The 14,597-nt window shown below is 44.0% G+C and overlaps 1 protein-coding gene across 1 annotated transcript in view; it reads right to left on the bottom strand.

Annotated features, from left to right (window-relative positions):
- RMDN3 (regulator of microtubule dynamics 3) overlaps nucleotides 1-14,356 on the bottom strand; it is a 79,403-nt gene extending 65,047 nt beyond the window's left edge. The window contains exons 1-4 of the mRNA XM_090033423.1: nucleotides 14,243-14,356; nucleotides 13,792-13,981; nucleotides 6,542-6,737; nucleotides 3,407-3,553 (exon numbers count right to left, since the gene is read on the bottom strand). Of these exons, the coding sequence (XP_089889549.1) occupies nucleotides 3,407-3,553; nucleotides 6,542-6,737; nucleotides 13,792-13,975 (527 nt within the window). The 5' untranslated portion in view covers nucleotides 13,976-13,981; nucleotides 14,243-14,356. The remainder of the gene's footprint in view (nucleotides 1-3,406; nucleotides 3,554-6,541; nucleotides 6,738-13,791; nucleotides 13,982-14,242) is intronic.
- Nucleotides 14,357-14,597: the final 241 nt, after the last annotated feature.

The raw sequence follows: 14,597 nt of genomic DNA, 5'->3' as shown, positions 1-14,597 counted from the left end.
AAATGGTCACATACCTACAGCTGAAACCATCTCAATCATTTCCATGTCTTAAAAATCAGAAGTGCCTAACCTTTTCACCTTGCAGGCCAGACAGGTGGCGCATATCCATCTTTAGGGTGGATCCAGCTAATGGGCCTGATCCATTGTGCAGGGTGGGCACTGTCAGGCTCACATAGCTACAGCTTGGGCCCCACTGGCTGTGCAAGGCTTGGAGATTTGGCAGCAAGGGAGCTGTGGAAGTATTAGCCATTACTGTTCCACTGCTGCCAAATTTCCTAACCCATGGGGAACACTATGGGCAAGATACCATGACTCTGTGGGCCAAATCTGGCCTGCAGGCCAGGGGTTGAGCACCCCTGCTATAAATGATTCTCTGTTCTCTTTGGGCAGTTTCTTTTTCTTTGTTTTTTCAATAAATTCCTCACTGTCTCTTGGGAGACAGTTATGTCCTCTGTTTTGCCAAAGTCAGAAAATCCAAACAGATCTGGCACTTTTGCAGAATAGGCACTGGAGTCACAAGATAGCACAATCTAAATCACAAAACACTATTAAATTAAAATTTAAAAATCCATTTTGCTTCTTTAAAACAAAATCATAATATATGTATTTTAATCACTTTTGAAGTACATGAATTGGTATTCACTGATGAGATTAAATTACTCTTAAAAAAGGAAGGGAACCTGGAAGAGTTGCATTACCAGCTTGAAAGTTGTGCATTGTAAAGATTGTAAAGATAGGTAGGAACCTTCAATTTTCTTCCTCCGTATAATGACACAAACTTTGCCAGTCTATCTGCTATCAGAAGACATAAGTAACTCTGTTAGACTGCAACCAGCAACTAACTGTATGAAATCCATCAAAAAATCAAAACTCTGAAATGCAAAATATTTCAGAGGTACAGTTCCAATTTTTACATGATTTGACTCTAAATAAGAAAACAGTATCAGCATTGTGTGGTCAGGAATCTTTCTGCACACTCCATAAAGTACTGAATCTTTTTGAAATAAAGCAGAAAAGAAAGACTTGCCAATTCCTCCTCCTGACCCGAGGCATCGGCCTTCACTAGATACTAACTGAAACTGCTACATGCACCCCTGGTAGGGGGCAAAAGGGACCCATGCCCCCTAGATCTGTGTGCAGGGTTGGGCAGGCTACCCCAAGCTCTGCGCTGCCACATTCTCTGCACGCAACTCCATACCACTGCCCCCACTGCAGCCACACAGGCAGGGGATGTGTCACAAGGGTAGCAGGGAGTTTGTAGCAGCAGGCAGCTTTCCTGTGCAGCCCCAATGTGCTAGGTCACACATGCTGGGCTGTGGAGGCCCTGGGGGAGGACAGCAGGGTGAGAGCCTGAAGCAGGCAGCACACAGCCCCTGCCTCACGCACAGTTCTGGGGGGCACAGGTCCCCCTGCCCCCCAGGAGCAGGTGCCCCTCCCCCCCACCGTGGCAGGGAGCAGTCCCACCCCCACAGCAGGTGGGGAGGGGGTGGGGGGCAGGAGCCAGGCTTCACTCTGTTGCATCAGCTGTGGACCCAGGTCCCTGGCCCCCTAGCCTTGGCAGCTGGGGGAGCAGAGGCTCAGGGTGGAGAGTATGGGGCAGAAGCAGGTCTGGGGAGTTGTGGGGGGGCAGGGTGCTGGTCTCCTCCCCTCCCCCGGCTCTCTTCCCTCCATCCCTGCTGTCACAGTGATGCTCTGCTGTGCCACTGCCTCCTGTCCATAACACTCTTGGAGCACTCTGACTAGTTACTGAAACAACCAATCAGAGTGCTCCAAGAGCATTATGGACTGACAGACAGACAGACAAAGTCCTTTATTATATAAGAATTAGAATGATGATTTAGCATAATCTAGCACAGAGAATGAAATCAATTGGGATTGCTCTACTGTGCATGGTCCCAGCCACCACCTTGCATTTTTGTGCAAGATGTACTGTTATTTCAGTTTGGTCATATAGATCATGTGTGTAGGTCCAGTCGAGATTACACTTCAGTCATCAGCCACCACTGAAAAGAGTCTAGCTGCATCCTCTTTGGAACCACTCTGGAGGTAGCTGAAGTCTGTTAAAGTGCTATTAAATCCCCTCTCAGTCTTGTTTTCTCTAGACTAAATACACCTAGTTCTCTCAGTCTCTTCTTATAAGTCATGTGTCCTAGCTCCCTAACCATTTTCATTGCCCTCTGCTGGACTCTCTCCAATTTGTCCACATCCTTTCTGTAGTGGGGAGCCCAAAACTGAACACAATACTCCACATGCAGCTTCACCAGTGCCAAAAAGGAGGGAAGAATCACTTCCCTCAATCTGCTGGCAACGATTCTAGTAATGCAGGCCAGTAAGTCGTTAACTTTCTTTGTAACAAGGGCACACTGTTGGCTCATATTCAGCTTACTGTCCACTGTAACCCCAGGTCCTTTTCTGCAGAGCTACTGCTTAGCCAGTTGGTCCACACCTGTTCCGTCCTAAGTGCAAAACTTTGTACTTGTCCTTACTGAACCTCATGAGATTTCTTTTAGTCCAATCCTCCAATTTGTCAAGGTTTCTTTGAATCCTAGCCCTACACTCCATTACATGTATTACTCCCCACAGCTGGGTGTCATCTGCAAATTCCTTGAGGACACACTCCCTCCCCTCTTCCAGGTTGTTGATGAAGATATTGAACAAAACTGACCACAGGACCAACCTCTGGGGCACCCCACTTGATACCAGCTACTAACTAGACATTGAGGCATTGATTACTACCCTCTGAGCCCAATGATCCAGCCAGTTTTCTATCCATCTTACAGTCCATTCATCCAATCCATATTTCCTTAGTTTGCCTGTGAGAATGTTGTGGGAAACTGTATCAAAAGTCTTGCTAAAGTCAAGGTATATCATGTTCATTGCTCTTCCTGCATCCACAGAGGCATTCATGTCATCACAGAAGGCAATCAGGTTGGTTAGGCATGACTTGCCCTTGGTGAATCCATGCTGACTGTTCCTAATTACCTTTTTCTCCTACAAGTGCTTAGAAATGGATATCTTGAGGACCTACTCCATGATTTTTCCAGGGACTGAAGTGAGGCTGACTGGTCTGTAGTTCCCCGGATCCTCCTTCGTAAAGATTTCCCCTTTTCCAGCAACAACTGGGAAGATTTGTTTTTGGTTTGTTTTTAAAGTTAGACATGGTTGCAAAACCCACAGAAATTAGTAGGAAGTCTCAAAGGCAGATGTATTACCTAAAACTTTTAAGTGGAAAAAGAAATCCCCACGTAAACAAACATGGAAAATAGTTTTCATGCAATTAAACCAAATACAATGGAAGGAATTAACATAACTATTTAAAACTTTCTCCATCAAGTTAGGGGACAAAGTGGTATAAGTGCTCTAAGCTTCAGGACATGACAGAGTTCTTAATGGGCATTTTGCTTACCCTCCTTCACTTTCAGCATCATCTGTATTGATTGCTCCCGAACTGGCTGTGAAATAAATAGAACTGGAGCCTGTAGAATCACTCCTTTCTCTAGAAAAAACATATCGCTTCCTCCGAGTTACTTTCTGGGCTTCCTCCAGATGGGACCTATAAGGCAGAAAAATTAAGAGTGATGATGATGGGAGTGTCCATTATTTTATTTCATGTCTTCGTCTCCCTGCTATGCTCTTTTACATCCACTCCACACAAAAATAACTATCATTCAGGTCCTGAAGTGCTTCTGTTTGTTACTCCAGTCACACAAAGTGGCACAGTTTACAATACCATGTGCTTCGCTATGATAAAAAAACAAAAACAACCTTCACACTAGGCGATTTGATAGCCATTTCTTCTGCCTTGTAGTTGAAGGAAGATAAGAGGATGCTAAAACATTTCAAAGTGCAAAAGTATATTCCATTCACAGCTGAAAACCCTCTCTACTCAAGGCAACAGAAAATGACTGACAGGAAAAAAAAAAGAGCTAAAAATGTATAGACTAATTGAATCCATCTAACTGAGCATTTTGCTAAAACAAGCACCAATACTAAATACTCCAACTTCAAGTTAAGTTATAAAATTAACCTCTAAATTGGAGTGGTTTTGCTATATTTACATCATTCCCAGCTTGCCCATAGTAACAGTTAGAATGTGACAGCTGCTGCCCTTTTGTAACTGCTCCAAATGTATGTGCCCAAATCCATATTTAAATGGACACTACTTACAGATCTGTCCTTATTACAAGGATACTCATTACAAGATACTTCCTGTATTACATGATACTTCCTGTAGTTTTAAATACTTTACATTTAAATTCAGTCATATTTTTTAATTTAGTGCTAGAAACCTGCAGTATCAACAGACTTCCAAATAAATGTGTAGTTCCCTGTAAAGGTGGTGAGGCATGGATTTAAAAACCCATTTTAATTGTAATGCTATGCAGTTTCCTGCCATTTCACCTCATGGGCTGTTTCTTGGCTCTGTAGTTCCAGTAGACGCACCCCTGAGCTGGAGACCAAAGGCTTCACTGCTCCATACAGTAGAGACAGAAGTCTAAAAAAACCTGAAGTGGGCAAAAGTCTAAGGGTTTCTGTGCTCCAGGGATGCAGACCAGAGAGATCCCTGGTGGCAATCTGAGATACTTGGCCATCATGGCACTTCTTCACGTAAGCTGAGGCTGCCACAACTGTAAGAGCAGATGACCCTGTATTACATCCATAAATATATAAAAAAAAAAGGTCTGATCCTCTCTTTTGTTATCTCCAGTCTTAGCTTTCTCCCTTCCTTATCTAACTAAACCTTAATAGATGTCTGACTAACTTAATTTTTTGAGAGGACTGAGCAAAGTACCTGTTGAGTAACTCTGCCCTCTTTGCATTTTCTGCTAGGAGTTTCCCCTAGCTTGCTAATAGTAAATGCACAGCTTCCTTGGTCTTTTTTTTCTGGCCAAAATACATATAGAACCTCATCTTGTTGACTTTAACCTCCTTTGCCAGATGCAGCTCTTTCTTTATCTTTGCTTTCCTGATTTTGTCCCACTCAAACCTTGCTGTTTCCTAATATACTTCCTTGGTGACCAGACAATTTTTTCATTGCCTGTATGCTTTTCTTTTGCATTTGAGGCATTTTAGAAGCTTCTTGTGTAGCCACATTAGCCTCTTGCTAGTCTTCTTGTGCTTCTATTATGTCAAGACAATTTCTTGTCTGGTTTACAGATGCCAGTCTGGGCTAAGACTGTTTCCCTGGACTCTTGGCCCTGAGCTATGACACAGCACCCTAAAGACCTATGCACTCAATTACTGAATGCAGAATCCAACTTGCCCATGAAAATCATGGAACTGGTGACCGCCAAACAGTTCAGACAGATATTGCCAGTGGGCACATAGGAGTGGGACTTTGATATTGTGTTCTAGACCCTAAGGAAGCAGTCTGTCTCGTTGAGGACTTTTTGGACATGGAATTAAGAGAATGGGATGTCTCCAGCCAGGCCAAAGGGATAGGTCCAACAAAGTCTGAGTACAAAGCAAAAAAAGCTGGGCATAGCTCATGAGCTGCTAAGTGGAGGTCATGCATTTGGCCTAGTTCTTCTGCACTCCCTGAAATGACATGGACAGACACAGCAGCCTTAAGCTCTGGAGTTCAGCTGATCAGCACTAAGAGGTGGAATGATCCAGGGAAAGGGAAGCCCTTGGTTTGCTTTTCATGTGGTCAGCCCTGTTACTGGCACTGAGATTGATCTCTTAAAATATATTTAAGCAGATGACCCTATGCTTGTTGGCCTTTACATGCGTCTCAAAGTTACCTGCTCTGTACATTAACACTACATTGTCCTAATTATAGATCAACTTTAAGTATAAGCCAACTGTGATTTTTATAGTTCTCTCAAAATAATGCTGACTTACAATCCAAACAATATGGTAGTGTTCCACCAATCTTTTGAATAAATGTATACAGTGAAATTCTGTGTCTCATAAATTAAAAAGGAGTTTTGCTATTAGGAGCTAGAATTTTATGCATGGAAGTAAACAACCTGTAGAAAATAAATATTTCCATGTATTGGATCCACACTTCCTCAAGCTTTTAATTTCACTAATCCTACCCTTGTTCTTGTATTACAAGCAGAATAAAAAGGATGAAAGTGTTCAGTTTTCCAATTATAAATTTTGCTGATATCAAGCAACCCCTCTCTCAAGCTCTTTTCTTTCTAATTTAAATAGCCTTAGCCCTTATACTAAACCAAGAGAAGGTATCCCTGCATGTGCATGTTGATGGTCTGGACAGTGGACTCAAGCACATAACTCAGGTTTAACTTCACTTAGCTGGTAATGCCTCCTCTTCCTCTCAACCCCAAAATTTTACAAAATAGCAGCTTGCATTCCTCATCTATTTTCTAGAGCACTGCCATACTAAAGGGTAGACATGAGAATTTGGCCTAGGTTCTAATTTATAAAAATGCATAGCTTGATCCCTCTATTAGAGAAAATAGAAAAGATAAGATTATTCCATCTATGACTCCTCACCTTCAAACTCTTTCAAGGCAGAGAGAGAAAAGGTTTTCCAACCATTTTTGCTGAGAGAAGAAGTAGGCGCTGTACTTACTTGACTTCTCCAACAATCTCACTAGCTAAACCCTGAAGGCTATTCCGCAGTTCCTCCACTTCTTGACGCAGCTCTTCAATGTTTTTCAGTACAAAGTCTAGACGGCTCAGCACTTCCACCTGCTCTACGCGTGTTAAGAGAGATGTGCATGCGACACCATCACCAGCCTCCACTGGGGCTTGTGTCCTAATCAGAACTAAAAAATAGGAGAAAGAAATTTAATTAATGGTGATAGAGTGACGAGGCTTAGAAAAAGGAAACATCATTAGAACATGCTTGTTTCTGGAAACTTCTGGAAAGGGAAATAAAATAATATAAAAGTATACTGCTCCAATAGTCATTACAGTTTGAGGAGGATGAGTCCTGTTTTTAAACACACAGTTCTCCCTGCTTTGCTTTAATTTTTTAAAGTGGAAAACTTTAAAAATTACACCAGCACCAAAACTATTTGTACATGTAATAAAACAAATAGGCATAATTCCACCATCTCATACTTAACATCCATACTCCACTTCGCTTCTGAAATATAACCAACTCAGGAATGGAAATACAAGCAAGAAAAACTAATACCCCATCAAAATAATACACAATGGTGATGTGAAGTATGCAAACTAATTCTGTTCAAGGACAAAAAAAAAAATCTCTATTCTTGCAAAAAGTGATGCAGGATTCTATTCTAATATAACAAAGGGCTTAGTCTGTCTATTCGTCCATAATGGTCTTGGAGCACGTTGGTTACTGAAACAAGCAATCAGAGTGCTCCAAGAGCATTACAGACAGGAGGTGGCAGTGGTGGCACGCTGCCATGATGGCAGGGATAGGGGTGGGGAGGAGAGAATATGGATGGAGCAGGAGGCCAAGGCCAATGACCTTTTTTTTTGTTTTTGTTATTCAGAATTCATCTGTCATTCTTGATGGACAATTCATTAGTATTTTAATATATATCAGTTTATTAAATTAAGAAATTGCCAAGAGCTGCATGTTTATGACCTAGGTTAGCTTGTCTGTTGGATGGTGTACTTTTTTACAGCCGCAGCATAGACAAAAAAAAAAAAGAGTACTTACTGCCTACATGCCATAGACTTAAAATTATCTGAGTTTTCTTAAAAGTCAGTAGTAAATATTGACTTAAGAAAAACACAAATAATCACTGCTTCAATTAATAATAATTTTTGCAAGAAAAAGGCCTTGAGTAAAATATTTCTCTTTTAAAAAAAATAAATATATAAGATCATTAAGAACCTGAACACAGATGGACTATCACATGAGGAGACAAAAGATAGGGACCAGCTATCACATATCCTGATGGAATTTACATTTGTCTAGTAGAATAATATACATTACACTACAATCAGGAAGACTGAAAAGTAGCTATCCTAAGGTAGCAACATGCAGTAGGTGGCTACTACAAGCCTTGCCACTAGCAGGGAGAGACCTAGATGGACCGAGATGGAAAACACCCAGCACAGTGTAGACTGGTGAAAGTTCTACCCCATTTTTTCAGCGGTAATTCTACCAGATTGCACACAACTTCCCCTAGTTTATCCCCATCATGCCAGCCACTTTATTTAAACTATAGCTGTTCTGATTATTTTGGTGTAAATGCATCCTTTCCCAGAGTCAGGTTTCTCGAGAAACAAAGACTTAAATTTCCAATAGTACTCTGCATTTCCTTAGGCTTTTAAATTAAATAACCAGATTCTTAAGGTTGTTCGATAAGGCACACTTTTCAAGAAAAATCTGGCCCATAATGATATACTAACTTTTCAATCACTCATGAGTGAAAAAACAGGTATGCAATAGCACTTTCATTTATGCAAGAAAAACAACAAATAAAAAAATGATGCATATTTCAGAAGTTAAAATAACATCAAGGATTAGAACAGGAACAAAAAAATGAAGAGATCTTCTAAATAAAACTTATTTTGATACTAAAACTAAAAGATAAAAATTTACTTTGCTTCTCATCATTTATGCTATTAACCTGAGCATTAATTCAACAAATTTAGATCAGGAAATTTCACTTTCCAGTTCTTACAAAATATTTTCCATTGCTACAATGATATATAGCACTGAAATTTAAGTTAATAAAGCCATAAATAAATATAATTCAATTTTTTTTATGATTTCAGTGAAAACATTTTTCATACGTCCGTAATTTCTCACCTCAAATATCTCTACTCCTAGTAAAAAATAATATTCCCTCCTCCCCCCAAATGTAAGTATGTACTTAAGGAGTTTTTCCCCCCAAAACACAATACCACACAGTACAAAAATAAAACTAAACAGAGTGAATGCTTGTTACTCATGGCCTAAAACTAGCTGGACTAGGTACTGGCACACCTTTTACTAGAAGAGTCTCCTTCCAAATAACGTACATTTTCTATGCTGAAATCACAACAGCTCTTTCAATATATTTAGAGAAACAGTCAATTAAAAGTCTTGTGCTGTATGCATTTTTTGTATAGAAAAGAATAAAGTATATTCTTAAAAATGAAGCATTTTAAACTCCAATCATTCATCTCTATTCATGCTATTGGTTTCATTTCTTGTGTTAGACAATTACCACTACTAAACTTAGTTTCACTTTCAGATTCCTAATGGTGCAATATTCTGGTTTTAAACAGGTGTGGGAATGTGTTTGTTTTTAAAATATTTACATTGTATTTGTTTTTATAAAAAATCTCGACAACTTTATTGATCTTTTTTTAAGTGAGTAAGTGCCTCTCTTTAAGTCTTACTTTAAAAAGCTCTAAAATAAAATCCATCCTATCACAAAATTCTACACAGAAGAGCATGTATTAGTCTGCAAATACTCCCTAAAGTTTGTGTTTTGCTTTGAACTTTTTTTAAATCAAAGCAAAACACAAGCACAGAATTTCTTTGCACCAAACATTACCCCTGGAATATTGTTTCTAGAGTATGGTTCTGTAAAAATGCCACTTAAAAAAAAGTGGTCCAGCAAACTTATCTCAATCATACTGCATGCTAGCTCAACATTCAAATGACTGTATTATGTTCTAGTTCATGACTATCCAACCTCTGAGCAACCAGGGGTCACATACCACACAGGCTGCAAGCCCCCAGGCCTCCCTGATGGGCAAGCTCTCCTGGCACAAGCCCAGAGGCAGGAAGCAGATGCCAGATGAAGGAGGGGAAACGTGGAGACCCCAGTGGCAACAGAAGTAGCATGGGGAGAGTGACAGCCAGGTGGGAGCCCAAGGTTCATAAACAAACCACTTGTGGGTAACATGCAGCCCACCAGTTGAGAATTGGATGGCCTTGATATAATTCTTGCAGTTTCAGGTCTTTCTCTTTACTGCTTCTTTTTAACATTAATTTTATAAGCTTAATTATCAATTCAACTGCAAGTACCTTGGGGCAGGGATCATCTTTTTGTTGTCTGTACAGTTTTTCCTTGGAGTCCTGGGTTTGGGGGATCATTTGTTTGTTTTTTTAAGGATAATTCACTCCCCCTTTTGTTTAGGGAAAATCTCACAAATCTTATCAGGAACTGACTAGCCACTACATCCTACAGACTTAAAGAATGGGGGCTAACATGAAATTGGGAGGTTTGTCCAGGCTGTTTCAGTTGCAGAACCTATCCCACACTGTAAAAGGTAAATACAAGTATTAAATGCACACAAAATAAAACTGGAAAAACTAGTTAAAAACCCTATCTCTGGGCTTAGATATGATTTGTAACCCATGTGGTAAATAACTTCTTTTAGAAAAAGAAAACAACTTTGCTAAATTTACTATGTCCCTTTAAGTATTTATTTTATACCTATTTGCAAGCCTTAAGACAGTGGTTCTCAACCTTATTAAACTCAAAGCACCCTTTTATAGACTCATGGCCTCCCACAAAAATGCCAGCCCTTACTTTTCATTTTCCTTTTTGATTACAGAAAAATAGGAGAGCAATTCTTTTGTTTCAAAGATCTTGGAAATACCACAAGAGGTCAAAATTGTTAAGCACTATGGATTCCTTTTTAAAATCTCTGGGCATTTTTACACTTGCTCCAGAGGTGTGTACCTTAATTACAGCAGCTCTGAGAGCCACTCTAATTAAAATGCCGCAGTGTCTCATGTATCAGCATCCCTGTGCCTTAAAATGGTGGCAGGGACACTTTAACTAGCTTGTTCAACAAGCTTTAGTTGAAGTGCAGGGATGCTAATACAAGAGACACAGAGGATAGCTAGTTGGCATGCATGCTTCAGCACAGTCAGTTAATCAGGTCTGCTCCAACACACTGTTAGAGCCTCCCAGAACATCTACAGGCACCCAATGGGTTTAACTTGTAAATCATATTTCCACATCTAACAATGACAGCATTATGTTGCACTCCATGGCACCCTTGAAAGGATCTCAAGATACCACAGGGAATCACACTGCCTTAAGACAACAGGGTTTACTAGTAAGCTAGTGAAAGCAAATGGAAGATGACCAGACACAGAAGCAAAATCTACTCTTTCTTCAGTGTCTAGGCTAAAGGATGTTCTAGAAAAGAGAGAGCATAAATGGTGAAAAGTAAATTAAGGGAGAACACTGTTCTTATTATAAGTCTACCTTTTTTTCCACATGAAAAAAAAAATCACACTCAACTTATACAGGGAGCACTTATAATCAGATTGTGGCAGAACTGGACTTTTCTGTCTTCAGTCAGTAGCTACTGAGCATCGGAGTTAGGGATACAGCCCCTGAATTAGAACTTCCTATACTTTAAATGCTGGAGGCTGCAAGTGAGAGAGCAACAGTGGAAAAAAACCAACCCTGGTCATACTCAGTTCACTCTCCCTTTCAGCACCCACTCAGGCCTGTGTCATGCAGTGGCTATTTGTTGCCTAGGGAATGCGAGCCAATGGCTACAAGGAAACACTATAAGCCTTCCTTAGAAAGGTACGTCACTATGTAGTCAACAGCTGACTGCTTGGGACAACTAAAAACATAACAGGGATGGGAGTGAAGGCCAAAGGTGGAGTTTTAGGGAGTTTTAGGCCCTGCTTGGCCAAAAATTAATGGGTCAAGCAGGGATACCAAGCAGGGCCCAACAGACACTGTGTGACAGACTTATTTGTCACTTTGAGGGGTGTGGACCTATAAGCCCCCTTTAGTCCTGGGGGCCACTAATGACATATTACAAATTATTTGGGACAAATAATAATGAAAACAGGGACAGGAGTGGAGGTCAAAGGGTAATAACCAGTGTGTGAAGAGGGGAAACCAACCACAGCACACTGGACCCTAAATGATACAGGCCTATTTGTTACCTTGAGAGGCATGGGCTTAGGCCCATCAAGTAACCTATTGCCCTCCCTCAGACGGAGAGCCTACAAAAAAAGGTGACAACTGATTACCGGGGCCAAATAATAAAAAAAACGGGGGCGGGAGTGCTGGTCAAAGGTTAATAACCAGTGTGCTGTGGGGAGACACTGAGCAGAGCACACCAGGCACTGTGTAACACGGGATAGTGGGCAAGAGGAACCTACCGTCTAATCCAGTAAGTGGCATTATGTCATTATGAGATACTTTTGCAGTGTACATTTTGTTTTAGTGCACTTACCATATTTAACTGAATCTAAGATGAGGTTTTATTCCCCATTTAACATGGGCAGAGCCTCATGTTGGAATTGAGTGTCAGGGCTACGGCCAGAGCTGTTACTGCTGCTGCCGCCTGAACAGGGCCAGGGTGGCTTGTACAGCAAGAAGAGGGAGACACACTAGGGGACACCATGTGTATCAGCATGTGATGTGAGGCGGAGAGCACTGGGAAGACTACGGATGCAGGAAGAACAAGGGGGAGACCCTGTAGTGCAGGATGTGGGGAGCACAGGGGAGCCTGCACAGCAGCAAGGGAGTTATTCCTGCTGCTACTGCAGCTCTCCAGCCCTGACCCAGCAAGGGACATAATTGGGACCACTGCTATCTAGCCAGGGCTGGTGCCAGAGCCGTGCTGGGCAAGCAGCAGTAAGGGGAGCAGGTGGCAGAGGGAGTAGGAGCTGGGGGGCAAGGTGGCAGGATGGCAAGTAGCAAGGTGCACAGGCAGCAGGAAGGCAGAAGCACTGGTGGTGGGGGGGTAGGAGCAAATGCAAATGCAAGTGCAAGTGACAGGTGGGCTAGTGAGCGCACAAGGGGTAGAGGTCAGGTTGCCTGCCCCCAACCTCCTTCCCTGACACTGGTTTCTGTGCCACAGCAGCAGGGTGACAAATTTAAGACAACTCCCACCCACATAATTAGATTCAATATACGGAAAATTACAGATTTTCCACATACAAAATGTAATTATGGGGGGTATCATCTTACATTTTAAGTCACCTCAGATTCAGGTAAACATGGCAATCTTCTGGGTCTTTCCCTGGGTTAGTTTTGTGGGATTTTGTAAGGGCAACAGGAATTCAAGGCCCTTATCTGTACTTATCAAATTATATTTGGTAAAAATCCTACTTTTTTTCAACTTGAGCCCAAAAACAGGGACCTGGCTTGTACGTGGGGTTGACTTATGACCAGAATACTACAGGAGCTATTCTGGGCAAGACCCAGAAACTGGTTGCGCATTGGAAAGTCCCTACGTTTGCCTGTAGTCCCACTGCATGCATGGGAACCCGCCACAAAGATCAGGGTCAGGGCACAGAACAGGAATGTAAATGGTGTGCAGCTAAATGGTGACAGTCGGAGACTGATCCCTTTCATCACCACTGCTGGGGCAGCCAGCCTGCATGGCACGGGTGCCACACGTGGCACGGGAGGTCTCTCTGTGCAACACGTGACAGATGAGGAGGGGGCAGGAAGCAGAGCAGATCAGGCAGCGGCAGAAAACAGAGCAGCAGGTCTAGCATGGGCAGGGGATCAGCGTGGTACTGGGGGAGGATGCAGGACTAAAAAGGATGTAGAAGAAACTGCCCCTGCTGTTCTCAACCCGGCTCACACTCTAGCTCTGCCAGCGCCTCCACGCTGGACTGCTGGAGGGCACGGGAAGTTCAGAGCAGAGCCAGCTGCGGGGCAGCCGAGAAGGAGAGCCCCGCAGCCAGGCGCAGGGCAAAGCAGGGGGCAGGTCGCGGTCACCCACCCGAGGCGCCAGCTTTCACAGGCTTCACCGTGTGCTCCACCGTCACCCTGGCCCCGGCCCCGGCAGGCTATAAGCGCAGGACAGTACCAAGCGGGGGGGGGGCGGGACGGGACAGCACCCTCCAACCCACGCGGCAGCCCAGGCGCGGGGCTGGGGGGCCGAGCGCGCGCGGCGGTACCGTACCGCAGTCCCGGCGCCGCGAGCCCCCCGCCGCGTCCTCCGCGCGTTGCCCGGGGCAGTCCCCGGCGCTGCCGCTGCGCCACGGCCTGTTTCTCCGCTGTCGGCGGAGCGCGTAGAGCAGCCCGAGTCCCGCCGCGGCGCCCAGCGCCAGCACCAACGCCAGGCGAGCGGGCCCCGGCCTGGCCATGGCGACCTGCAACGAGCGACCAGGTGTCAGCGCGGGGTCCCGGCTCGACCCCGCGCACCCGCCTGCCCACGTGCGCGCCTCCCGGCTCGGCCCCGGGGGCGGGGCTGCCCGCCATCATCCTGCGGCCCCTGGCCGCCAGCGCGGGCTGTGGCGGTGCTGCCGGCGGCCCCTCCGGGGGCTCTCACAGCTCCCGGTCTCGACGCCCACATGACATAAAGTCATATACACAGCGGGGCGCCGGGAATTACTCACGCCGCCGTGCCTTACGCTTTCTGCTCGGGTTGGCCCCGCTCGGCCACCGTCCCGCCACAGCCGGGACGAACACCTTCCTGGCACACAAAGATGACGTCTACAGAGCCTCCCTGCTGCAAGCGAGCGGCAGTGGAATTACGCAATCGAGCCCTGTCTAGCACCCCCTGCTGGAGAGCAAGTGTCCGGCCATGCGGAAAGGCACGTGACTCGCAAGCCCAATGAGCATGTGGCAGGGGAGCGGAATGGGGGGAGGGTCCTTCCCCTGGGTTCTTCTAGCTGCGCATGTGGCTTGTTGGGATATTGCCCGGTGTCTGGGGATGGGGAGATCCGAACATGTGGCACTAGTTGCAGAACGGTGTGGGGGGTGCTC

The sequence above is a fragment of the Crocodylus siamensis genome, chromosome 2, assembly GCF_052110815.1.
Source record: "Crocodylus siamensis isolate JL-2025a chromosome 2, ASM5211081v1, whole genome shotgun sequence".
Lineage (NCBI taxonomy): Eukaryota > Metazoa > Chordata > Crocodylia > Crocodylidae > Crocodylus > Crocodylus siamensis.
Note: the sequence above shows the minus strand (reverse complement) of the source record. Positions and strands in the feature narration are given on the sequence as shown.